This window comes from Elgaria multicarinata, chromosome 1, assembly GCF_023053635.1.
Source record: "Elgaria multicarinata webbii isolate HBS135686 ecotype San Diego chromosome 1, rElgMul1.1.pri, whole genome shotgun sequence".
In the NCBI taxonomy this organism is placed as follows: Eukaryota; Metazoa; Chordata; class Lepidosauria; order Squamata; family Anguidae; genus Elgaria; species Elgaria multicarinata.
The window spans coordinates 209,242,887-209,268,809 of NC_086171.1; the positions used below are offsets into that span (position 1 = coordinate 209,242,887).

At 47.3% G+C, this 25,923-nt stretch overlaps 1 protein-coding gene across 1 annotated transcript in view; it reads right to left on the bottom strand.

The window, feature by feature from the left end:
• Window positions 1–3,382: 3,382 nt before the first annotated feature.
• NKAIN4 (sodium/potassium transporting ATPase interacting 4) overlaps window positions 3,383–25,923 on the bottom strand; it is a 129,989-nt gene continuing 107,448 nt past the window's right edge. Inside the window, exons 5-7 of the mRNA XM_063147036.1 lie at window positions 20,513–20,573; window positions 13,434–13,518; window positions 3,383–6,069 (exon numbers count right to left, since the gene is read on the bottom strand). Coding sequence (XP_063003106.1) covers window positions 6,060–6,069; window positions 13,434–13,518; window positions 20,513–20,573 — 156 coding nt within the window. The 3' untranslated portion in view covers window positions 3,383–6,059. The remainder of the gene's footprint in view (window positions 6,070–13,433; window positions 13,519–20,512; window positions 20,574–25,923) is intronic.

The following is a 25,923-nucleotide window of genomic DNA, read 5'->3' on the forward strand; positions in this document are numbered from 1 at the left end:
AGGTTCCTGGTAAGTTTTAGTTCACCAAGCATATGTTCACTTTATTTTTAAAAGCAGCTGAATATTTCTGAACTCTTCTCTGCTTGATTCTTTAATAAATGTATTGAGCTGGATCTGATGTTGATTTACTTCTTTACGTGATCTGCAAGGTGGCCTTATTCACCTGCTGGATTGCTTGGTAAATAAATAGGCTGACCAGATTTTAAGGTATTCCAGAGGAAGCTCTGGAAAAAGAGCCTGTTGTTCTGCATATATAAAGAAGCCCAAAGCCTGGATTTCCATGTGTTCAAGTTCTCAGTTATTAAATATTAAATAATAGTTTTTATTAATACATGGGTGATGGCAGCCTGCTTTGGAGGGATGTAAGTAAAGGGTGTTTTGCAGCCTGTCCTACCTCACAGGGTTGGAGTTGCAGGCATACCAGTTTGTCCCAACCCCACATCAGTGTCCTGCCAAAAATCTCTCTTTCTACACTCTCTAGTTTGAAAGTCCCAAAGCTGTCTCCCTTTCCACAAGTGATGCTCCTCTCGTGCCGTGTAATTCCCTGGTTCAGAATACGAATTTGCCTAGCTCTCGCCACTTAATTCAAGCATTAAGTGGAGATAGCTAGGTGTCACTTCCCCCAAGAAGTTCTTCTCTGGCTCAGAATATCAAGTGGGATGCTATACAGGCATAGTCAGCCAGCGCTGGGACTAACTAGTCCTTTTTGTGGGTGCATGGAGGATTGATGAAACTTCTGTGAAATGGCATGACCAGACCACCTAAGAACACAAGAAGAGCCCTGCTGGATCAGACCAAGGGTCCATCTAGTCCAACATTCAGTTGATACAATGGCCAACCAGTTGCCCAAGAGAAATCCACAAGCAGGACATGGATGCAACAGTACCCTCCCGCCCATGTTCCCCAGCAACTGGTGTACGTAGACATACTGCCTTTGATACTTGAGGTAGCACATAGCCATCAGGGCTAGGAGATGCTGATAGCCTTATCGTCCATGAATTCGTTTAATCCCTTTAAAAGTCGTCCAAACTGATGGCCATCTCTACATCTTCTGGTCGTGAATTCCATAGCTTAATGATGTACTGTGTGAACAAGTACTTCCTTTTCGGTCCTGAATCTCCCACCAGCTTCAAGAATTATACAAGAAGGACAAAAACGTCTCCCCATCCTTCGGCACTGGCTATGATGGGAATTGTAGTCCTCCAAATGTCTTACCTACAAGTTGCCCACTCCTGCATCATGCAGAGAACAGGATATCAGTCTGTTGTAACAGACCAGGGCTTCCACGAGAAGATAGCATTTAGCATGTTGTCCCAAAACATTTGATGTAATGATGGTCCAAATAACAATTAGTGTATTTAAAGCATTAATTTATTAGAACAGTAACAAAGAACAGAATCATGCTAATTACAAAAACAAAAACTGTCTTCTAGAGGATTCTGGTGTGGCGTCCTTCTGTAGAAGCTTAATAGGACACCTTAGCAGATTATATAGAAGCCTGCTCTTCCCCACAACCCATGCAATGGGCTTAAGGATAGTCCTTATTCTGGGCCACTTGGCACCTGTGTTGCTATGACGATTGGCATGTGTACGTCTCTATTGGGCTTCTTCCTTGGACCCCACACTCCTGTTGAGAGAACTATTGACCACCGCCATAGCAGGTGGTCAATAGCAGATGCCTTTAGGTCATGTGGCTCTATGGGGAGAGGGGAGGGGGAAGACAGAACCTCTCTGGAGAGGATGGGGGGCTGCCTGTTTGTGAATGAAGGGTGGGTGCTGGGGGTGAACCCCTTGACATCTGGTCTGGGCAGGGTATGCTGGGGAGAAACCTGGGCCACTTGGAGCCTCACAGATTTCCCTGGAGCCCTACTGAGTCCACTGGAATTTGCAGAGCGGCTCTCTGGCTTCCTAAAAGATGCAATCTGCTAATGGCTGCCATGGGAAGATTACAGCCGTAATTGGCGTATTTCACACCATTTATGGCTGTCAAGCCAAGTAAGTGCTTTATGGCCGCACATGGTGTGAAATACATCATTTCTGGCTGTACTTTTCTCTTGATAGGCCATTGGCCTGTCGTGTCTTTTCAAAAGCTGGAGAACCACCCTGCGGGAACTCTTGTGAACGTGGAGGTGAGTGCAGCTGGTCTGCCGTGAACTCCAGAGGTCAGATTATTTGAGGCCTCAGTGGATTTCTCCAGCAACCCTAGCACGGGGGTGGAAGAGCACAGGGCCTTTACAACTGTCATTGCTCTCAGATGAGACACGATACAACTTACTCAAGAGCATTGTTGACTAGTCACTTGCCCAGTGTCCCAACCCCAGAGCAGAATACTAAGAAGAAAAGTTTTTCTTTTTCTTTTTACCATCTGGAAAGTCTCTGATATGACCATTGGATGTGTACTGTAAGAAAAGGCACATATGGGCTGCCTGTGACAGACAGAGAACCTTAGCATGATGGCTGATAGATGCTTGCTGGAGACATATCTGTGAGCTGAAAAGTCTCACCATCTTTGCTACGAGTCGGGAATGGGCGATAGCAGTATTCTCAAAGGCCACCAAATTCTACAGACTGTGGTCCAGGGGTTCAAAATGCATATTGCTGGTGCACAAGCTGATTCCCCTCCTCAGTGGTCAAGTTATATAATCGAGACCCATGTACCACAAATAGCTTTGGGTGTATGAAAAAACAACACAAGAGCACTAATGTTCACTTAAGATAGGGGTGTTGAACTTCTTCCAGCCCAGTGCCCAAATTCCGTCTTGGAGAAGCACTCAGGGGCTGCATTCCAGTGGTGGGTGTGGCCAAAGGCAGAGGAGGTGGAGTCAGATGAAAGGGGTGGGGCCATATACCAGCCTGTTTTAGCTTAGTGCCCTGACTGTCAGCAACTAAGCCTTAGAGGAGGTATTTCAACTTCTTAGAAAGTGGTCGGGGTAAGGCAAAGGTGGCCATTTGGGAATCCTGGTGGGCCAGATTTACCCCCCAGCTTGTGATTCAACAACCCTGACATAGGAAAACGTGTTTGCGGGTTTTAACCAAAACCTTTTCAGCTCAATCGTAACACTGATGGGATCCAATTGGGAAATATAATCCAAAAAGGAAGCCCAGGAGGTGGTTGTGGCTGCTGGAGGAGATTAGAGGGCAACTGCACAAATAGGGTGACCCTATGGAAAAGAGGACAGGGCTCCTGTATCTTTAACAGTTGTATTGAAAGGGGAATTTCAGCAGGTGTCATTTGTATATATGGGGAACTTGGTGAAATCCCCTCTTCATCACAACAGTGAAAGCTGCAGGAGCCCTGCCCTCTTGACCAGATACAAAAGAGGGCAGGGCTCCTGCAACTTTCACTGTTGTGATGAAGAGGGAATTTCACCAGGTGCTGCATGCATACAAATGACACCTGCTGAAATTCCCTTTTCAATACAACCGTTAAAAGATACAGGAGCCCTGTCCTCCTTTCCATAGGGTCACCCTATGCACCAGGAAATTACAGGCTGGGATAAGGCCAGAGGGCAGCAGCCAGGAATGAGCTAGAACATCCTGGACGTGAGTTTGGGGAAGGAGATGGAAGTGTGGCGGAGGGTGTATGCCTGCCGGAAACAAGAAAAGAGAGCGTCAGCTCTAGGGTGGTATAGAACTATAATAAACGAATCAATGAACGAAAGTGTGCAAGCAACATGCACGCGCTTGACTACTTTCAGTAATCAATGTGTGCTGGGATAAGTACATCGACTCACATGGGATTTGTTTTGAAGCAAACCCGGACTTGCGGGAAACCCACGAAATCATGCTATAGTTGCCAAAGGGGGACAAATCACTGAGCGACGTAGGGCCAGCCAATGTACTGGGCATGATTTGACAGGCTTAAGAACAGAAGAAGAGCTCTGCTGAATCAGACCAAGCAATGGCAAGCCAGATACTCCCGGACATCCACCATCAGGGCACGAAAGCCATCACGTTCGCCCAGTGTTGCTCCCCAGAAACAGGAATTCTATGACAGAGCAAAGAGCACCACCAGCGTGACTATACGTCACCGGTTTACCTAACCTCCAGGGCTTCGTCTAATCCCTTTATAAGGAGAAAATCACACAAAGAACCACCCTGGATACTATCTAGCAACCAAGGCTTTTGAGATCTGCCCTGGCAAACAAAACCCAAAAGGTATCTAATATTTGTGGAGAACTAAGAAGTGTGGAACATCTCATTTCATCACACCCGGATACCTCCCCCTTTAAGGGTGATACCATAGGGTTGCTTTCCTTTCTGCAATTAGGATGTGTTAGCCCCACTGAGAGCCAGGTAACATCGCTTTGGGGGGGCCGAGTCCAGCACAGGGGCTGCCAGATGACCATCCATCCATGCTTCTAGTCCTTAGCGGAAGAGGATACGGAGAGCTGACTTAGCAACGCAGACAAAGACCCAAGACTCCAGCACAAATGGTCACTGCTCTCACCCAACTCATGTGAGAGGTAGAGATGTTAAGAGCATGTGGGTATCATCATCCCCTCTATTTCCAACGTTCAGGGTGTGAGTGCCATTGGTTATGTCACTAAGACAGCACCACCAATGTGCAAGAAGGATGAATCAGTGGGCTTAGTGGAACTCCAACATTTACAATCTTGCTAATCCCACAACCCACCCTATAGGGGGAACTTATAGGGGGCAGGACCCTAAGCAGCTTGATAAGAACTAAGCATGCTCAATGGCCACAGAATGTAGTGACTTGGGGGAGTCGGAATGGAAAACCAGGGGTGGGAATGTAATGGAGTGGCTGGAATCCTAAACAAGAGCATTCCAAACTACAACTTGTGCGTCAGGCCCCACTTGGCAGTTGCCAGTGTACATGGTCAGTACATGTAAGCACGTGCGCTGCACTACCAAATGCTGTGAGCCACTACTCTGGTTCCTCCCCGTCATCTCCATCCTTAGAGGCTTGTTGCAACGCATAATGAGCGACTCCACACTTTTGTAATAACATGCTGATGTGTGCGATTGGTCTGGGACGCAACTCAGTAACAGAACATGAAGAAGGCCCTGGGTTCAGATCATGCATCTCCGCCTGAAAGTTCCCAGATGACAGAGCTGGAGCGTGGCCGTCACTCCGCATTGACGCAGCTGTGCCTTTGGTTTGTTTCGGTACAAGGCGGCTGTTCATTAGCATGGCTGCTGGTCATTTCCCCCGTGTGTTACCTTAATTTCTCCCATGTGTGACCACAACGAAGCACTTTGGTTTTGACGGGCTGAACGAAAGCAACTTCTCTTTCGTTTTGACTTACAAGCCTAGGACTTTTCCTCGCGGGATCAGAGATGAATCTAGCATCCAGCACAGGGCTGACGCACCACTGTCTTGGGGGCCTCTGAAATCCAGGGATGTTTCCAACCAGTATTAATTTTCCTGCAATGGGGAGATTGACTGGTGGGCCTGAAGGTGGAAAGGGAGTGGGTAGACGGGGCCTTGAGAATTGGGTTCTTCTAAATAAGTATGCAATGACACCTAGAAAAATACCAAGGAACTTGTAAGTTCAAGGAGCACCTTGTCTATTACAGGCAACTGTAAGGTGAGATTCTTCGGGGTGGGTTTGGAGTTTGGGATGGGGGAAAAGGGTTGGCCCTTTTACAATAACAAAGTATATGCCATGAAATTTCCAAAGCCAGAGGATTCAAGGATGGGTTCCGCAAAAGAGAATGTAACAGAATCAAGCGGATATTTCCCAGCTGCTCTCTTCTGGATTCTCAAAGGAGCAGGTGGAGAAGGAAGGAGGAAGTCATATTTCCGTTCGTTCGTTCATAGCAAAACCTACAAGTCCACTAATGAGCCGGCATATTGATGAGGCACTGGCATAAGTGCCTGGCCAGGAAAATGGTCGTTTGGCTTGAATGCCTACTTGTCAAGGTACAGTCATTATATGCGTGTGTGTCTCTGTGTGTGTGTGTGTGTGTGTGTCCTTTTAAGTGGAATGTGTTTTCCGCCTCTTTGCTGCCGCCGCCGCAAAGCTGGGACATTTGGCATTCAAATTCTGGATGCATAACTTCAGCCTGTCCGGTCTCTGGGTCCTCGTCACTTACGCAGGCCTGTGAAAAGCAGAGGGCAGAGAGGCATCAGAGAGGATGGAGATAGCACATGTTCAAAGGCAAATAACGGTGTGGATGCCTTTTCTCGAATACCAACCTCCAGTAAGAGATTCTTAATTGTGAAGGGTTTGAATGCCGCTTTGTATACTGTGCACTACAAAAGTATAATCATTCCTTGCCAATAAACACACACACACACACACACACCATTTCCGTGTAGTTAACAGAATGCATAAATTAAGCAAATCAGCACACGGGCATACCCATTCTTGCGCTTTTGGCTCTGCCTCTGCCATCATCGGGTGGGCTGAGGTCAAGGAGTAATTTGATGCCTTTTCACAAGCAACACAAGTCTAGATTACCACGATGCTGAAGTCTGTGCTGTGCAAAATCGTTTTTGTATGATTATGGATTCAGTCCCGCGTACTTCTGAGTAGACCTACTGAGGCCTGGCCTGCTTATTTGTGAGTAGACGTGCTTGGTGGTCATGCTTACTTCTGAATAGACATGCATCCTGCTGCACTTTGGTAACAATGGGCTGCACTCCTATGCACAACTTCCTGGGAGATGCAGTACTGTACACAAGGGAGCATCTTTCTGCATAGACACACAGGCTTGTGCTGTAAATTTATGCTACCTTTTCTTTTCAAAATCACAAGAACGTTTCTCCCCCCTCTGGCTTAGTAAATGAAGTTGCTGCTCAGGGTCCTTCAGAGGGCCTGCATATCCCCTCTCCACTACGCAGGAAATCAATATGCAATCTCCTGCCCCATCCATCTTAATTGGGGAGGAATTCAATTCTTGACCTAAAAATGCAACTCCCTCTTTCTCCTAAGTGCATAAACATTGACCTCACAGAGCTTTGGCAAAGTGTCGGCGCTCTCTACAAAATGAGATCCGGGACCAAGCGAAGGAAGTTCTTCTGCACCCAGCACGTGCTTAGAACTATGGAATTTGCTGCTACGTGACATGACGGTGGCCAAAATCTCTGGCGGCTTTAAAAGGGAATCTGACAAATTTGTGACGGGGGGAGGCTCTCAATGGCTGTGTTCTTCCTCCAGGATCAGAGGCAGCATGGCTTTGAATAGCAGTTACGGGGCAAGAAAAGGCAGAGAGGGCACCATTGTCCTCCTGTCCTGTTCATGGGCTTCTCAGAGGCATCCGGTGGGCCGCTGTGGGGAATCAAGGACCTTTGAGCTGATCCAGCAGGGCTCTTCTCACCTTCTTATGTAAGAGTGTGAAATGCCGCTAGAAAGAAGCATTCCCCATTTCGTAGGATTACAAATCTTTCAGATGGCAGCGGAGTCGTTGCAGCACGGAGGCTGGCTAGCCCTCTCCAGCCCATAGGCCAGACTTCCCCGCCGGATGCCCTCCAGAAAGTTGCGGAAAACAATTTCCACCAGCCCCAACTCACATGTTCAATGGTCACGAAAGCTGGGAGTTGTAGCTGGGAGAGCCAGTGTGGTGTAGTGGCTAAAGTGTTGGACTGGGAGTCGGGAGATCCGGGTTCTAGTCCCCGCTCGGCCACAGAAGCTCACTGGGGGCCTTGCTAGACCTACCTAAAAATCGGTGCTTCAGGCACGGCAAGGCTGCGCTACAATTAGAATGGGCCGTCGCGCCTATCTACATGTCAGACGCGACGAAGCCCTGTCGCGTCTGCAATTTTGTTGTTGTTGTTGTTAAAGGGGCCAGTCTGCGCAAGAGCACACCACCAGAAAGGTAAGAGGGTTTTTTGGTGTTTTTTTAAAAAAAATAGGATTCCCCCCCGTCCCCATCCCCCGATTTCCCCCCCACGACCTCCCCTAGCCTGCGATCCCCCCCCTGTCCCCACCTCCTGTGTCCTGCCACCGCCACGCTGCCGATGTCCCCAGCCGGCGTTTCCTGTTGTCGCCATGTCCGGCCTATGATGCCTGCTGTCGCCATGTCCTGCAGGCCGGACATGGCGACAACAGGAAACGCCGGCTGGGGACAGTGGCGGCGGCAGAACACAGGAGTTGGGGATGGGGGGCGGTGAGACATGGACGTGGGGACAGCGGGGGATCGGAGGCCAGGGGAGGTTGTGGGAGGGGGGAATCGGGGGAAGGAGGCGTGAGCGCTGTGGCCCGTCCGCCGCTTTTCCCAGGTACTCGCACGTAGGTGCGGTAGCCAGGGAAAGCGGCAGAACGGGCCACATGCCCGCGGTCCCGGCCTCAGCCCGACCTGAGGCCAGGACTGCGGGAAAAACCGGGCTAAATGGGGTTTCATTTACCCCACGCCCAGGGAGGTTTCCCCCCTGCCTGACCCCGGGATCCTCTGTGCGTCATCTGGACACACAGGGGTGAGCCCAGGGCGAGCACCAGGCTAAACCTCTGTCTAGCAAGGCCCTGGGTGGCTTTGGGCCAGTCACAGACTCTCAGCCCAACCTACCTCACAGGGTTGTTGTTGTGAAGGTAAAACGTAGAGGAGGAGGATTATGTATGCCACCTTGGGTTCCTTGGAGGAAAAAAGGCGGGATATAAATGCAATAAATAAATAAACAAATAGTCCAAAACTTCAAGAGGGTACCAGATTGGGGAAGGCTGGGTTAAACTGAGACATTTGTCACTGTGGGTGGCGGGGCTGGCCTGGTGAATGAGAAAACCCGTCCTGGAGATTTTCCCTTCCGCTTTTCCTACTGGCAAGCCTGGTTCAACTCTCTCATCCGCACTCAATTCCAGGCTCCTGCTTTTCACTTCTTTCAGCCCCTCTGCCTTTGAGACATGCAAGCAGCCGGCGGACCAATCATCAACCCTTCCGCGGAGTCCTTTTCCGGTAGGGCTCCACAGTGAAAGTGAGCTTCCTTCAGTGTCTAGCGCCACTTAACGCAAATCATTCTGGCCTTTGGTTCCAGGAGCTAATTAAACGGCAGCTCTCCAGTGGCGGCCCAAAAAGGCCTCCTCTTTGCTGAACAAGGAAAGGCAGTTTAAAAGGAGGGGAGAAATGTGTGTGTGTGTGAAGCATCTCTTTCCATTTTTCTCAACCCTCTCTGCATTCGTTAAATCCCACACTGATCACGAACGCCAAATTAACTCGCTCCGCCTACGCCCTTTCCGCATCAGCCATGGGATCTCCAGGATACAGCAGGAATGCAATTAAGAATTAAAAGGGGGGAAGGGCTGTAGCTCAGGGGTAGAGCGCATGGACTACATGCCGAAGGTCTCAAGTTCAATCCCTGGCATCTCTAGGTAGGTTTCGGTAAGACTCCTATCTGAAACCCCGGAGAGATGCTGCCAGTCAGTGCTGACAATACTGGGCTAGGTGGATCAAGGGTCTAACTCAGCTTCCTATGTTCAAAGATGCCAGGAAGGGGAGAAGGTGACGGTTCCATCCAGCTTGTCGGGAATGCAGTTGCTTGTGTATTGACAGGAGCCAGGCAACCCACTGAAATTCTCCCCCCCCCCCCACACCCCTACACACAAACATTTTGCCCCTCCATGTTTGCAGGCTGTAAAGGCAATTTTCAGGGGAGTGCCAGAGACAAACGACCATTTGTTCAGCTTGATAACTCATTGCGTATGTTTCTGACCAGGTAGCATTTTTAGGATGCAGTTTTTCCTTGAGCATGACTTTGGTCATCTATGCGGATGTGGAGGGAGTAGGACATGCAGGTTTCCTTTCCCCATTTAAGAACATTTAAGCCCACCCTGGACCCGATGGTATTAGGCAACTACCGCCCAGTTGCTAGCACCCCTTTTTTAGGGAAGGTACTTGAGAGGGTTGTGGCGGAGCAATTGCAGGCACTCTTGGAGGATACTGATTATCTCGATCCATTCCAGTCTGGGTTCCGATCTGGTTACGGGACTGAATCAGCCTTGGTCACCCTGATGTATGACCTTTATCGAGAGAGGGACAGGGGGAATGCAACCCTGTTAATCCTGCTCGATCTCTCAGCGGCTTTTGATACCATCGACCATGGTATCCTCCTGGATCGACTCCGTGGGATGGGCATTGGAGGCACTGTGTTACAGTGGTTCCGGTCCTACCTACGGGGTCATTTTCAGAGGGTAGCATTGGGTGACCAGTCCTCGGCCTCTTGGCAATTGAGCTATGGAGTGCCGCAGGGCACCACCTTGTCCCCAATGTTATTTAACATCTATATGAAGCCATTGGGAGCGGTCATTAGGGGATTTGGAGCTAAATGCCATCAATACGCTGATGACATGCAGCTCTATCTCCCTGTGACAACTGAATCAGGTGAGGCTGTGCAGGTCCTGGACCAGTGCCTAGACTCAGTAATGGGCTGGATAAGGGCCAATAAACTGAGACTGAATCCTGGCAAGACAGAAGCCCTGTGGGTGAGTGGTTCCCGAGTCCAGGAGACAGGCTCATTACCTGTTCTAGATGGGGTTGCTCTGCCTCTGAAAGAACAGGTTCGTAGTTTGGGGGTACTCTTAGACCCATTTCTGTTGTTGGAGGCTCAAGTAGCCGCCACGGCTCGGAGTGCCTTTTACCATCTTCGGTTGGTTTGTCAACTACGGCCTCTCCTGGACAGGGATAGCTTGACCACAGTGGTACAGGCATTGGTAACCTCAAGGTTGGATTACTGCAATGCGCTCTATGTGGGGCTGCCCTTGAAGCTGCTCCGGAAGCTGGAGCTAGTGCAGAATGCTGCAGCTCGGCTGTTGTCTGGAGCTGCCCCTTTCCAGCATGTAACTCCTCTGCAGAGGGAACTGCACTGGCTGCCTATTCGCTACCGGGCCAGGTTGAAGGTTCTTGTACTTGTGTACAAAGCCCTAAACAACTTGGGACCAGGATACCTGAGAGAGCTCTGCCTTCTCCCTTACCAACCTGCCCGGTCACTGAGGTCATCCGAGGGCCTGCTCCTGGTGGTTCCACCTAGATCCATCCTCCGATTGGAATCCACCAGGGGAAGAGCCTTCAGCGTGGTGGCCCCCCTCCTGTGGAATTCCCTGCCTCTGGAGGTCAGGCAGGCTCCGACCTTGTACTCCTTTCGGCGCCTCCTGAAAACATCTTTATTCCAAGAAGCCTTTCTTTAACACGCAGCCTTGGATTTCTGTTTTTGCTTCTTTTACATTTTGTTTTAACTGTTTTATTCTGTTTTTATTTTCATTTTACCTTGTACACCGCTCCGAAATTTTTCAGTGGGGAGCGGTATATAAATATTCTAAATAAATAATAAATAACATATGAAGAGCCCTGTTGGATCAGACCATGGGTCCATCTAGTCCAGCACTCTGTTCACACAGTGGCCAACCAGCTGACGGCCACAGAACAAGCAGGATGCAACAGCATCCTCCCCCCCATGTTCCCCAGCAACTGGTGTATATAGGCTTACTTATTAAGCCTATGTAAGCCTATGTGGCAGGGTTTTGCTATTTTATTGTTTTACTCTGTACAGCACCATGTACACTGATGGTGCTATATAAATAAATAAATAAATAAATAAATAAATAAATAAATAAAAATACTGCCTCAAATACTGAAGATAGCACACAACCATCAGAGCTAGTGGCCATTGATAGCCATTGATAGCCTTTGCCTCCAGGAATTTATCCAAGCCCCTTTTAAAGCCATCTAAATTGGTGGCCATCACTACATCTTGTGGTAGTGAGTTCCATAGTTTTACTATGCACTGTGTATGGAAGTACTTCCTCTTATTTGTCCTGGATCTCCCACCAATCAGCTTCATGGGATGACCCCAGGTTCTAATATTTTGGAAGAGGGCCTATATAGCTTTCAAAATAATATCACCCGTTTTTTCCCCCCAGTAGGGAGATGCACACAAGTTGTCCACACACTGGGAGCTTTCGTCTCTCCGACAGCAGGGGTGGGGAACCTCAGCCACGGGGGCCAAATGTGCCCCTCCAGAGTTCCCCAGTTAGCCACACACCCTTCCACGACCACTATCTTTGGTGGTTTCCTGACTTTTGTGCAATGTTTTCCCCATTCTGAAAGGCTGAAATGCTTCTCCGAAGTCTTCGTTAGTGGCAGCAAGAGCTTGAAGTTAAAACTTTGCTGTTTTGTTTTGTATTTCTGGCCACACCCCCTTTGCCTTCAGCACCACTCGCCACTGGAATATGGCACAGAAGAACGTCAGAGCTGGATCACACCAAGGGTCCATCTAGTCCAGCATTCTGTCCATGCAGTGGCCAGCCAGCTGTTGACCACAGACCCACAAGCAGGACATGTTGCAACAGCACCCACCTGCCCATGTTCCCCTGCAACAGCCTCTCATAGTGGTACCCAAGAACGTCTCTGAAATTGAATTCGGCTTTCTAGCTGAAAAAGGCTGCCTACTTCTGTTCTACAAAGAATTACAAAAGAACATGCGGGGGCCATGGCTCAGGTTTCAGGTTCGATCCCCGGCTTCTGCAGGTAGGGCAAGGAAAGGATCCTTCCTGAAACCCTGGAGAGCCCTTGCTGCCAGTCAGTGTCAACAACATAAGGTTAGATGGACCCATGGTCTGACTCAGCATAAGGCAGCTTACTATGCTCCTATGTACTTTAGATCAAGGATCCCAAACCCCCGGGCCACGGACCGGTACCAGTCTGTGGCCTGTTAGGAACCAGGCTGTGCAGGTGAGCTGCTTTCACCCCCACCCCAGCATACCTGGATGAGGGACGCCATCTTGCCTGCCCAGCCGAAGCGAAACCAGGATGCTGGAGTGGGGTGGGGCAGCTTCGGAACAGCGCACCTGGCTGGAAGCCGCTCTGGGAGAGCAACTTCCGGGCGTGCCGTTCCGAAGCCGCCCGCCCCAGTGTCCTGGCTTCACTTCGGCTGTGCGCCCACCCAGCCGAAGCGAAGCCAGGATGCTGGAGTGGGGTGGGGCAGCTTCAGAACGGCGCACCTGGCTGGAAGCCACTCTGGGAGAGCAACTTCCGGGCGTGCCGTTTCAAAGCCGCCCGCCCCAGTGTCCTGGCTTCGCTTCGGCTGGGTGCCCACCCAGCCGAAGCGAAGCCAGGACGCTGGAGTGGGGGAGGGCAGGGGGGGGGCTTCCCAAAACCATTCCCTTAACCTCCCCCCCCGTGGAAAAATTGTCTTCCACGAAACCGGTCCCTGGTGCCAAAAAGGATGGGGACCACTGCTTTAGATAATACAGATATGTGGGAGAACAGGAAGGATGAGGCACTGGTGCCTCCTTATCAGCACCATGTATAAAGCCGCTCCGTGTCCAAAATGGCCCATGTAAAATGGCCCACGTAAGCCAACTATCATTGAAATTTCCTGTAAAGCTAAATTCCAAGTGATTTGGGGGGTTCTGTCGGTTGAATCTCAAAGTAAGCCAAAAGAGTTTGGTGAGACCAGTAAAATTCCTTGGAGGACCAGGACCCAGACTGAGATAATGAGGTTCCTTGATTGGGTTCTAGGGCTAAGGCATACTTACAGGTATGTCTGCTTGAACAAAAGGTTGGAGGGCTTTTCATTGACATGGTAGAGAGGGAATGGATCAAATCCACCAATGAAATCAACTGAAAGAAAGAAAATCCAAAACTCAAGCAATAACAATGGAGTAATTAAAAGGAAACAAAAGCATGGTGAGGAGGGTAAAGAATAAATCAAAGCAGGAGACAATGCAAAAGGGAGTGAAAAGGACCAACGAATAAAAGTAAAAGGTGTTCTCCATCGGAAATTGAGGGCAGAATCTTGCCAAGTCTAAGCGCACTGAAGTCTTTTCGATTCCAGGGGAGACTTAAGCACATGCTTAACTTTTCTTCCACTGAAATAATTTGGTGTCACCCATCCACCCACCCGCTTCAAGTTACTTCCAAACACTAAACATTTGCTACCTTAAAATGAAACTCTGGCAATACGGATGTCTCGGATGGCAGAAGAGTCTACAATTTCTCTTGGTCTGGCACCATTGAAATGAATGGGAGAGATGGCCCCTTCTGTCTCCCATTATCCATCATCCCAGATTGCAGGACACGGAACAATGGGCTCAAGCCAGATTCTGTCTGGACATCAGGAAAAACATCCTGACTGTTAGAGCAGTACGACAATGGAACCAATTCCCTAGGGAGGTTGTGGGCTCTCCCACACTAGAGACCTTCAAGAGGCAGCTGGACAACCATCTGTCAGGGATGCTTTAAGGTGGATTCCTGCATTGAGCAGGGGGTTGGACTCAATGGTCTTATTCTATGATCCGAAGTGATAGAGCAGCTCAAGAACTGGGATCCCAAGCCAGCTCCTGGAAGGTCTGTGGTTTGGAGTCCACTGGTAGCTGATGCATCTGAAGTCCTCACCGTTGTGCCCCTCCATATGCCTGGCCAAAGAACTATGAACTACTCATTAGACTGAGAGTCCTTTGGGGAGCGAGGCCCCATCTTTCTGTTAATTGACAAGCAGCCTTACCTGACCTGAAACGTTTGGCCACAAAGGACTGCACACTTCTCCGAATTTTGTGATGCAGTTCTTGGCTAATGCACATTTTAGGGGAAACAAGTTCAAGTCACGTGCACATTTTTGTGCATCTTCAAAAACAAAAATTGCAGACTAATGCAGAAATAGGATAGAATGGACTTATAACTGCACATATGTAAAACTGTCATGGGCCAAGCCAGACTATTTCCAGAAGTAGCCTCCATAGCTTCCTTGATGTTGCCCTTTTGTGGACAGGATTAATATTTTCACTACATCGTCATACAGTATATGTTAAGACCAAATTCAATTCTCTGAGTGACGTAACCTAGAGGGAGATATCAACCTATCCCAGGTTTGCAGAATACAACAAAACCTTAAGCCGAAAAAAAAAACCACGGATAAAATCATCATCATCATTATCATCATCATCAAATACTCTTCAAATACTTAAAAGGTTGTCACACAGAGGAGGGCCAGGATCTCTTCTCGATCCTTCCAGAGTGCAGGACACGGAATAACGGGCTCAAGTTAAAGGAAGCCAGATTCCGGCTGGACATCAGGAAAAACTTCCTGACTGTTAGAGCAGTACGACAATGGAACCAGTTACCTAGGGAGGTTGTGGCCTCTCCCACACTAGAGGCCTTCAAGAGGCAGCTGGACAAGCATCTGTCAGGGATGCTTTAGGGTGGATTCCTGCATTGAGCAGGGGGTTGGACTCGATGGCCTTGTAGGCCCCTTCCAACTCTGCTATTCTATGATTCTATGATTCATCATCATCAAAAACAGCCCAAAGGAGACTGAGGATGCTCTGTGGCCATGAAAAACTGATTGACTATTGAGGAGGGAGAAAAGCAGGGCGAATTGGAGGAGAATGGAATGGAGTATCCTGGGGAAAGGCCTTGAACAGGAGCACTTTGACTGGCAACATTTTTTTTTACAGGTCTCACTTGTGTACGCTAATGGGGAACTCAAGTGTTGCGTTACGACGGCCATGTAGCCAAAACAGGGCTACTGAGAAACCGGGGATGTGGGGAGGAGGTTTTTAGCTGTGTATATTTACTGTTTTATACTGTATGCTTTTATCTGTACACCATCCTGAGATCTTATTGATATAGGGCGGGATATAAATGTTTTAAATAAATAAATATCAGTATACCAGGGGAAAGCCCAAGGTGTGCACAAGTACAAGCAATCTTCACGGAGGGGGGGAAACCCACCCCTAAAACAGTCCAATGAGGACTGAGCATGCTCAGTGAATACAGAATGCTGACTGGTGGGGAGGGAGGGGCATAAAATCTGGAGGGAGGGGGAATGAAATGGAGTATTACATTAAAGGGCACAACTGACTGGCTGGCTGGCTGGCCAGCCACCTGAACAGAAACACTTCGGACCATAAAATTTTGCCACAGGAACCACTTGTTGAAACCATATTTCTCTCCCCCAAAATTCTGCCCTCACCCTGGCATGGAAATCACGTTATCGCCTGGCAACACTCCTCTGTGCTCGCGATTTTCTACTCCATATCAAAGGAACATTTTCAAAGAAAGCAACAAATGGGAGAGAAAATTAAAAGGCAGCTCAAATTGGTTCAGGTCACTGGGAGGCACTCGTTGCTGAGAGCGTGAAATATTGATGGTTTGTCAGTGTTAATTATTGAGGCTGGCATTTCAGGCTTGGAATCCCGGAAGAGCGGTGGGTGGTGGGTGGGAGGGGAGAAATTTGGAGGGGGTGGGGGAAAGAGGCCTGGAATTAGCTGCTGTGGATTTCTAGATAAATCACTCCCACTCCAGGGACAACATACCTTTCTGTCTAGTTTTATTGGCTTTTCTCTTGAGGTGCACAAACATTACCATCACTGCCACTGCTGCCCTTACACATATCTTCCTGTCTTACCCAACCTGATCCCTGTACCCATGTCAAAGTTTGCTCTTCCATTGCAAAAAACTTATGGAACAAACAAATAAACACTTAACCCAACCAGGTGCCCTCCAGTTGAGTTGGACTGCAACTCCCAGCATGCTCCAGCCAAAATTCGGCTGTTGAATCATAGAATCATAGAATTGTTGAGTTGGAAGGGATCACAAGGACGATCTAGTCCAACCCTCTGCAATGGGCAGGAAAGCCAATTAAACCATCCATGAGAGGTGGCTGTCCAAGTCTAAATGCTTCTCTTTAGGTAGGGATGTCACGGGCATCTGGCTGAGTATGGGAATTTGGTGGGCAGCCCCCCACTCCCCATCCGGATCCCCAGACCCAGCTCACTGAACCATGGGCTGCTGATGCTCATCAAAAGCCACATGGCCTGTGAGCACCCACAGTCACCCACTTGTCCCTGCAAGCTGGCATTTTCCATAAAAAACTCCCCCCCCCAAAGTGCGCAGATCAGTTCTTGCGCACAATGGCGGCTGTAAATGGCCATTTCCCTTGGATTAGAGGTGTAAAAGGGGTGAGGCCATGAGCGCCTGCTGCTCCGGACCCAGGTGAGCCCGTCCATTCCTATCCTCAGGCTTAGTAAGCGGCCGTGAGAGATTGAAACTAAAATATGCTGGCATTTTTGGCCCAGCCTCTTTCTCCCCTCAGTGCCACCCGGAAATGCTGGGAGTTGTAGGACTTTTTTTCTAGTCTAAACATGCACAGGGCATGTTTAGCCTGGAGAAGAGAAGATTGAGGGGAGACATGAGAGCACTCTTCAAATACTTAAAAGGTTGTCACACAGAGGAGGGCCAGGATCTCTTCTCGATCCTCCCAGAGTGCAGGACACGGAATAACGGGCTCAAGTTAAAGGAAGCCAGATTCCAGCTGGACATCAGGAAAAACTTCCTGACTGTTAGAGCAGTACGACAATGGAATCAGTTACCTAGGGAGGTTGTGGGCTCTCCCACACTAGAGGCCTTCAAGAGGCAGCTGGACAACCATCTGTCAGGGATGCTTTAGGGTGGATTCCTGCATTGAGCAGGGGGTTGGACTCGATGGCCTTATAAGCCCCTTCTAACTCTACTATTCTACGATTCTAGGATTAAGTACGCTTTTCTTAGCTTGGGTGGGGAAAAGACAATGGAAAGGGTGCAAGTTGTTCATTACAAGCATTTTAGGGTGCTGTAAATCTAAAAGTCAGCTCCAACACAACTTGGATCAATAAAACCTATGTGTAGAACTCAGCGTTTAGACAGTTCCAAAGAGTGATTGCTGGAATACGAGCAACTCCCAGTTTAGTAGAGTACTTGCTCTAATCCTCTCGAAATAAATACGGCCACTTATAGCACTTTAACTTAATGTATTGTTCAACAGGAGATTAGCGATCTGATCCGAGCCGACCAATAAACAGTTAGGTCATGATTCAGCTAGAGCTAAAGCACTTCTCACAGCACAACCGTAAAGCATGTTTGCTAAGAAATACATTCCGTTCCATTCCATGAAACTTACACTTAGTAAACAGGCTGGTTGTATAGGCTCTCTTTCTGCAGGAGCGCAGCAAACTTGCACAATATGGAATCCATCGTCTTGATGAATGCAGAATTTCAAATTTATTGATTTATTTACTTATTCATTTTACATGCACAGCCCTCCTATTACATTTTGGTTGTAGCTAGGGGAATCTGACACTTTTTTTGGGGGGTGGGGGGGTCATTTTCTCGTATTCCTGATGGTAAGTTCATTTTGTCCCATTTCTACATCCCTTTGTGAATTTGGCAAAAAATAAAAATAGAAGTGTGCATGAAAATTCATATACATTTTTATGCAGGTTTCTCCAAATATATGCATTTATGTATATACTTTTTCTAGTATGCAAACTATTTCTGAATACAATGCATTTTTCTATGTACTTTCCCCCAATATATGCATTTTTGAGTTGCGTTTTTTTTTTTGAACTGTGAACTGCAGCACAACATTCTGAAAAGTGTGGGTTTCTGCGTACGAGTGCATTCCAGTTCACTTAAAGGTTAGGGAGGTACAAATTCGATAAACCCATATAAAACCAAAGTTCTCCTCAATCCCTAGTTGCAATACTCGGGTTCTGCTCAGAGAGGCCCACTTGGTCTTGAGTCTCATGTCTTTTTGGTGACAAGTGAACACCTTTTTTATTTATTTTTTGTTAATTTCTCAGTTCTTTTCATCCAGATGTTGCCTGCTACGCTGGTAAATTGCATTGTCATCATTTATTGTTTCAATACTTTTTTTGTTGTTTATGGTTTTATTTTTATTTTATTTCATTTATTTATTTATTATTTTTGCAACATGCTGAGTATCCAGTTGAAGGTCAGAGTATCAGAAACTTGGGAGAAAATAAACTTTTTGGGTGCCAGGTGAAGACCATTATTATTATTATTATTATTATTATTATTATTATTATTAGTTAATTTCTCAGTTCTTTTCATCCAGATATTGCCTGCTATGCATAGAATTTTACAGTTGCAGCATAAAACCAATGTGGCGTAGTGGCTAGAGTGTTGTACTGGGAGTCTGGAGATCCAGGTTCCTGTCCCTACTTGGCCACGGAGGCTCACTGGGTGACTGTTACAGACTCTCAGCCCAACCTACCTCACAGGGTTGTTGTGAGGATAAAAATGGAGAGATTATGTACACAATACATAATTGGGTTCCTTGGAGGAAAAAAGGTGGGACACACATGTAATAACCCCCCCCACACACACACACCTCTTATGGATTTGAATACCAAGTCAAGTACACGGGAGCCCCCTCACACTTTTTTTCTGCTTGCCACGGTCATCTGAGATGAGGTAGGTGGAGACAGAGCATTCTCTGTGGTGATTCCCTCACTGTGGAACTCCCTGCTTCAGGATGCTCATCTGAGCAGCTCATGGAGGTGGGGGGCTTTAGGAAAACAGTTCAAGCCTGTTAACTGAGAAAGGCCATTGGTCTGACAGGTGTGATCTTGTGGAGCTGTTGCTGAGGATCAACTGGCAGATGGAGCCGATGTGTATTTCTGCTCATTGATATGCCATAGACTTTAAGAGATGTCATTGCTGCTTGGGGCATGCACTACGGCTATGGGAGATCCCCTTGGGCAATGCTTGAATTCAACTGACGAAGCCACCTTCGTGACCAAATGATGTATATCACCACATTGGAACATTAGCTGTTAAAACTGTCTACCAACTGAAGTCCAGTCAGCTGATTAATCGGGTGCCTTTTAATCAATTATATTAAAACATTTTTTGCATCTAAGCAAAACCTCAGCGTCAATGACCTTTGATTTGCAGTACTGGAAGACGTGGAAGATAACACATTGGGTGCAACCCAGGTGGTGCTGCACCACCACGGATGCCTTCCGCACCCACCAAATCTACTCCAGAGAGATTGGGAGCAGGTCTTTGGGGGGGGGGGGATGCAGTGGGATGCAGGGGGCAGGGGTGAGGATGGAACCCGTAGTTTTATCAGCAAAACTACCTCTCATTGTTGGAGGAAAACGACACCTTTTAAAATATTTTCTTATTTTTCATTTCCTTTCACAGGAATGCACCAACATGACACCAACGTAAGCATATGGGACCACACGGGGCACCATTTAGGAGCATCTTCCCTCATAAGCACCCCATACTTTGGACCCCATGAAATTATTCTTCAGGAGTATAATCCTGTGCAGTTCTGAACTAGGTATAATTTTTTAGATGCTTTGTTTAAAGAAGAAAGAAAGAAAGAAAGAAAGAAAGAAAGAAAGAAAGGGAGGAAGGAATGGTTGTAACAGGCTAAGTATCAGGCAGGTCAAGTCCAACATGGCTGCTAATCCTTATCCTTGAGAGCCAGTGAGGTGTAGGGCAGTGCGGAGTAGTGGTTAGCGTATCAGACCTAGGTTCAAATCTGTGCTCAGCCATAACATTGGACCATTCTCTCTCTCGCTCTCACCCTAATGTACCTTACAGGCTTGTTATGAGGATAAAGAGGGAAGGGAGAAGGTGGTTAAGGAATGCATTTAGAAATATGTTATAACCTTCAGAACAGAGCTTGAAGATGAGTGTTTGCATGCTGTTCTCTGAAAAAGAAGGGGTTTCAGACCAGAACTAGACATTACGAGAGACGCTCTTAAAGGACAGACTTTCGATGGAGCCTCACTGCCCAGTATTTGCATTGGTGAATACTTACAGCTGTCTTCTTCTTCTGTAAAAACACTGACGACGTAACAGGCATAGACGAAGCCCACCAGCTGGGAAAAGAAAAGAGCAAAGAAATTGGTTAATATAATGAATATTTCTCCAAAGACCACAATTTACGCACAGTCCATGTAAGACTTGTTTATATCGTTCTTGTGGTTGTTGATGGACCAATGTATTTTTATTGCACTTTGATGGTGACTTTATTTTATTTTACTACTCTGTTCATCATTTCGAGGGCTCTTTGAGCTGAGAAATGGTATAAACAATGATATTTCAAGTAGTAATTTTAGTATTTGTGTCATTATTTAATACATTTATAGCCCACTTTTCTTCCAACATGGCATTTCCCCATTCAGGCACTGCCCAGACCCAGATCTGCTCAGCTCAACAAAGCAACTGCCTCATGTACCCTTAGACTAGGGTTGGGGAAGTTCTAGCCTGTGGCCCAGATACAACTTTCAGGGGTTCCCCATGAGGCCTGACAGCTTCTTTGTCAAGACTCACCCCCTCTTCCTCCAGGAAAAGTTCTTTTTTGTATCAGCTGCTGATCAGAGATAAGAGTTTTTCCCCACAGGGGAAAGGGGAGGAAACTGCTGGGTGATTCCGTCCTCCTTACTTCTGAGACTTGTCCTGCTTACTTGTGAGTATAGTCCAGCAGTTTGTTTTGAGTACCAAAACTGAATGGATCTCACAGTCCCGTCACACCAAAATCCATTCCTGATTACCCCAAGCTTTCTGCATCCCAGCAGTATGCTTTAGGGTAGGAGGAAGATTCTTTTAGCTGCTGTCATTGCTAAACAATTATAAATCAGAAATCCTTGCCAATCTACTACAAATCACTCAGACATCTACCAGGAGAGTCTGATCTCCCTTCCGCCCACCCCTACCCTACACAGACTCTAGAATTTTTTACAGAAGTTACACAAACACACAAAACCAAGTCCTTGTGGGAAAGGTTCCCTGAAGGTGTGTGTTTATTTGTTCAGTCGCTTCCGACTCTTCGTGACTTCATGGAGGTAGGATGTTTTATTATTATTATTATTATTATTATTATTATTATTATTATTATTTATTTATTTATTTATTTATTTATATAGCACCATCAATGTACATGGTGCTGTACAGAGTAAAACAGTAAATAGCAAGACTCTGCCGCATAGGCTTACAATCTAATAAAATCATAGTAAAACAATAAGGAGGGGAAGAGAATGCAAACAGGCACAGGGTAGGGTAAGCAGGCACTGGGTAGGGTAAAACTAACAGTATAAAGTCAGAACAAAATCAAGTTTTAAAAGCTTTAGGAAAAAGAAAAGTTTTTAGTTGAGCTTTAAAAGCTGCGATTGAACTTGTAGTTCTCAAATGTTCTGGAAGAGCGTTCCAGGCGTAAGGGGCAGCAGAAGAAAATGGATGGAGCCGAGCAAGGGAAGTAGAGGCCCTTGGGCAGGCGAGAAACATGGCATCAGAGGAGCGGAGAGCACGAGCGGGGCAATAGTGTGAGATGAGAGAGGAGAGAAAGGTAGGAGCTAGACCGTGAAAAGCTTTGAAGGTTAACAGGAGAAGTTTATATTGGATTCTGAAGTGAATTGGAAGCCAATGAAGAGATTTCAGAAGCGGAGTAACATGGTCAGAGCAGCGAGCCAAGAAGATGATCTTTGCGGTAGAGTGGTGAACAGAAACCAACGGACTGATGTGAGAAGAAGGAAGGCCAGAGAGAAGAAGGTTGCAGTAGTCCAACCGTGAAATAACCAGTGCATGAACAAGCGTCTTGGCGGAAGAGACAGACAAAAATGATCGAATCCTGGCGATATTATACAGGAAAAATCGACAAGATTTAGCTACTGCCTCAATATGAGGAATAAAGGAGAGCGAGGAGTCGAAGATAAAACCAAGGCTACGAGCTTCCTTGACCGGAGTAAGCGTAACATCATTGACAGTAAGAGAGAATGAGAGATGAAGAGAAGGTTTAGGAGGAAAAACGAGCAATTCAGTCTTTGCCATGTTAAGTTTCAAGCGACGATGAAGCAGCCAAGCTGAGATATCTGAAAGACATGCCGAGATACGATCGTGAACATCAGGAGAAAGTTCCGGAGATGACAGATATAGTTGTGTATCATTGGCGTACAGATGATATTGGAGGCCATGAGATTGAATAAGCTTGCCCAAGGGCAACATGTATAAGGAAAACAACAACGGGCAAAACCACTGACCTAATCCACAGTGCACACTCTGTTCTTTAAAAAGAAAAGCTGCCTGTGTCAAAGCAATCACAATTCTGAATTCTGCAACCCAAATTATTAAGCTCATCTGCAGACGTACACTTATTTTGCATCACTTCTTCTGCATTTGATAGGCTGCCCCAGGATGGCAGCTTCCTCTTTATCCAACCAACTCAGAATTGTTGACTTTGGCTGGCAGGATTATTTATTTATTTATTTATTTATTTATTTATTTATTTATTTATTGCACTTATATACCGTTCCCATAGCCAGGGCTCTCTGGGCGGTTTACAGAAATTCTAAAATTAAGATAAGAACGAGTATACACAGAAGATACACACATAAAGCATTAAAAACTGTTAAAAAAAACTAAACATGTGGGTGATTAAGATGTGCCGCCATATGCCTGGGCAAAGAGGAAAGTCTTAACCTGGTGCCGGAAAGATAGCAGCATTGGTGCCAGGCGAGCCTCGTCAGGGAGATTGTTCCATAGTCTGGGGGCCACCACTGAAAAGGCCCTGCCCCTCGTTGCCACACTCCGAGCCTCTCTCAGAGTAGGCACCCGGAGGAGGACCTTAGATGTTGAACGTAGTGACCGGGTATATTCACGTCGGGAGAGGCGTTCCGTCAGGTATTGTGGTCCCAAGCCGTGTAAGGCTTTATAGGTCAAAACCAGCACCTTGAATTGGGCTCGGAAACATACAGGCAGCCAGTGCAAGTGGACCAGAGCAGGTGTTATAAGGTTGAACCTTCTGGTTCCCGAAATCAATCTGGCCGCTGCATTTTGCACGAGCTGCAGCTTCCGAACTGTCTTCAAAGGCAGCCCTACGTAGAGTGCATTGCAGTAATCTTACTTGGAGGTTACCAGAGCATGGACAACTGAAGCCAGGTTATCCCTGTCTAGATAGGGGCGTAGCTGGGCCACCAACCAGAGTTTGTAGAAGGCACTCCGTGCCACTGAGGTCACCTGAGTCTCAAGTGACAATGATGGATCTAAAAGAACCCCCAAGCTATGAACCTGCTCCTTCAGGGTGAGTGCAATCCCATCCAGAACCGGTAGAATACCCCCCATCCTATCAGCGGAATCACCTACTAACAGCATCATGGTGCTATATAAATTATTATTATTATTATTATAATAATAATAATAATAATAATAATAATAATAATAATAATAATAATCTCAGTCTTGTCTGGATTGAGTTTCAGTTTATTAGCCCTCATCCAGTCCTAGTGCCTGGGCCAAATCCTGCCCCCTATTTTGAGGAACTTTCTCTCACCCTGCGAGAGAGGCATTGTTTTTTCTGCCTTTCACGGTGGGTGGGTGGGGAATTCAGAGAATTTTCTCCTTGGGGAGAGGGACAGGGTTTCCACATACCTTTTTTAAGTGTAGCTGGTTGCTGAGGGGGCTTCTTCCTATTTTTTTAGCTTTTCAAAAAAACACTCCCCTTCCTTCGGCATTTGGAGAAGCCCAGCAGTTCTTAGTGAATGCCTATTGGAGACCATGTGACTTCACCCTCCCCAGTAAGCCTTCAGGAAGAACTCTTGGGCTTCTGAAAATGCTGGAGGTGTTTTGAAAAAAGAAAAAGAAAGAAAACCCCTGAATAACTGGCTACATTTAAAAAGGAAACCCTGTCCTCTCCCCGTAGGAGAAAATTCTTTGAAATTCTCACCTCTCCCAGGCTCTTTCGCCTGAGTTTACGTCCCCCCCCCCCCCATGAAATGCTGAAAATGGAATGGTCCAAAGATTCAGCTCAACATTAGTCAAGACTTTCCAGGGCTTCAGGCAGGGAAGGTTCCCCCTCCCCGAGCACCGGCTACTTGAAATCCTTTGACTTTGAGATGCTGGAAGTGTTGTTACTGTTGTTGTTATTGGTGGTGGCGGTGCGGACTTTTTGCATACAAAGCATGTGCTCTACCACTGAGCTGTGGTGCCTTCCAAATTTGTTCTGGTTTGCTAGTCCTCATGAAGGGCAATGAACAATGCAAGCCTGCTCCAGTATCCAGCTTCCAGCAAAGTGTGGCCCATTCATACTTCCCAGGCTACTTTAGAACAGGGGAGATGCATCTCTTTCAGCCGAGGTCCAAACCCCATTCTGGAAGAGCTCTCAGGGGTCGCATTCCAGTGATGGGCGGGGCTGAAGACAAAAGGGGCGTGGCCAATGGCAAAAAGCACAGGACCACAAAATGCAAAAAATACCAGCTTCAGGGCATAGCTAGACCAGCCAATATCCCAGGGCTCACACAGGGCATCCCGAGAGCAGGGAGGGATGATTCCTCCCTTGCCCAGGGATATCGGCAGGCCCTTTTCCCCTGCTTTTTCCATGGTCTCGGGATGATCCCAAGACCGCAGAATGTGTGGCTGGGCGTCACAGGTTGTCCCAGCTCCTCATGAGTAAACACAAGGAGCCGGCACCCAGGCACCTCTGTGCCCATCAGGGGTGGGATGGGGGGAGGGTGCTGTTTGTTTTTTTAAAAAAACATACTGTGCGTTCGAGTGCTTCTGTGCTAATTTTCCTTTAAAAAACAACCCAAAATGGCGGCAGCGATGTCGCGCGCTGCGTGTAGACCAGGGTGACGATCTCGCAATCGTCTAGCCATGGCCTAAAGCTCTTACTGCCAGTGGGGGGGGGGGAAACCTGCTCCAATGCTGGGAAAACCATCAAAAGGCTATGGAGATTGAGCTGGGGGTTGGACTTGATGGCCTTATAGGAGCCTTCCAACATCTACTATTCTATGATCCTATGATATCTGGGGAACCCCAGAGGGGGATAGTTTTGTCCTCTGGGCCTGAGGTTCTGCATTTCTGCTTTGGGCTCTTCAGGGCTAGAAACTCGCTTTAAAAGCGTGGGGGGAGGGAGAGTTGAAACTCGATTTAAAAAGAGTGAGGTGGGAAGACTTTGCCAAGTTCTTCATGAACACAGCAACGGCCTGCTATTAATCAATATAATTCCTATCGTTCTCTCGGAGCCAAAAGCAAACCCCACTTTTTCACCACTTCACTGTTGGCTCCTGCTTGTTGGTGCTCACCAGACCCAAGAGACTGCCGTGAGTGCTCTGTCAGACCAGATGTTTGTAACTCTTAATAAGAAGCTCAGCAGCATCTCATTTGGTGGAGCAGCTTTTCTACGCTCCCTCCCCCCTCCCTGTTTTGCAAAACAATGAAAAACATTACTCAAGTTCT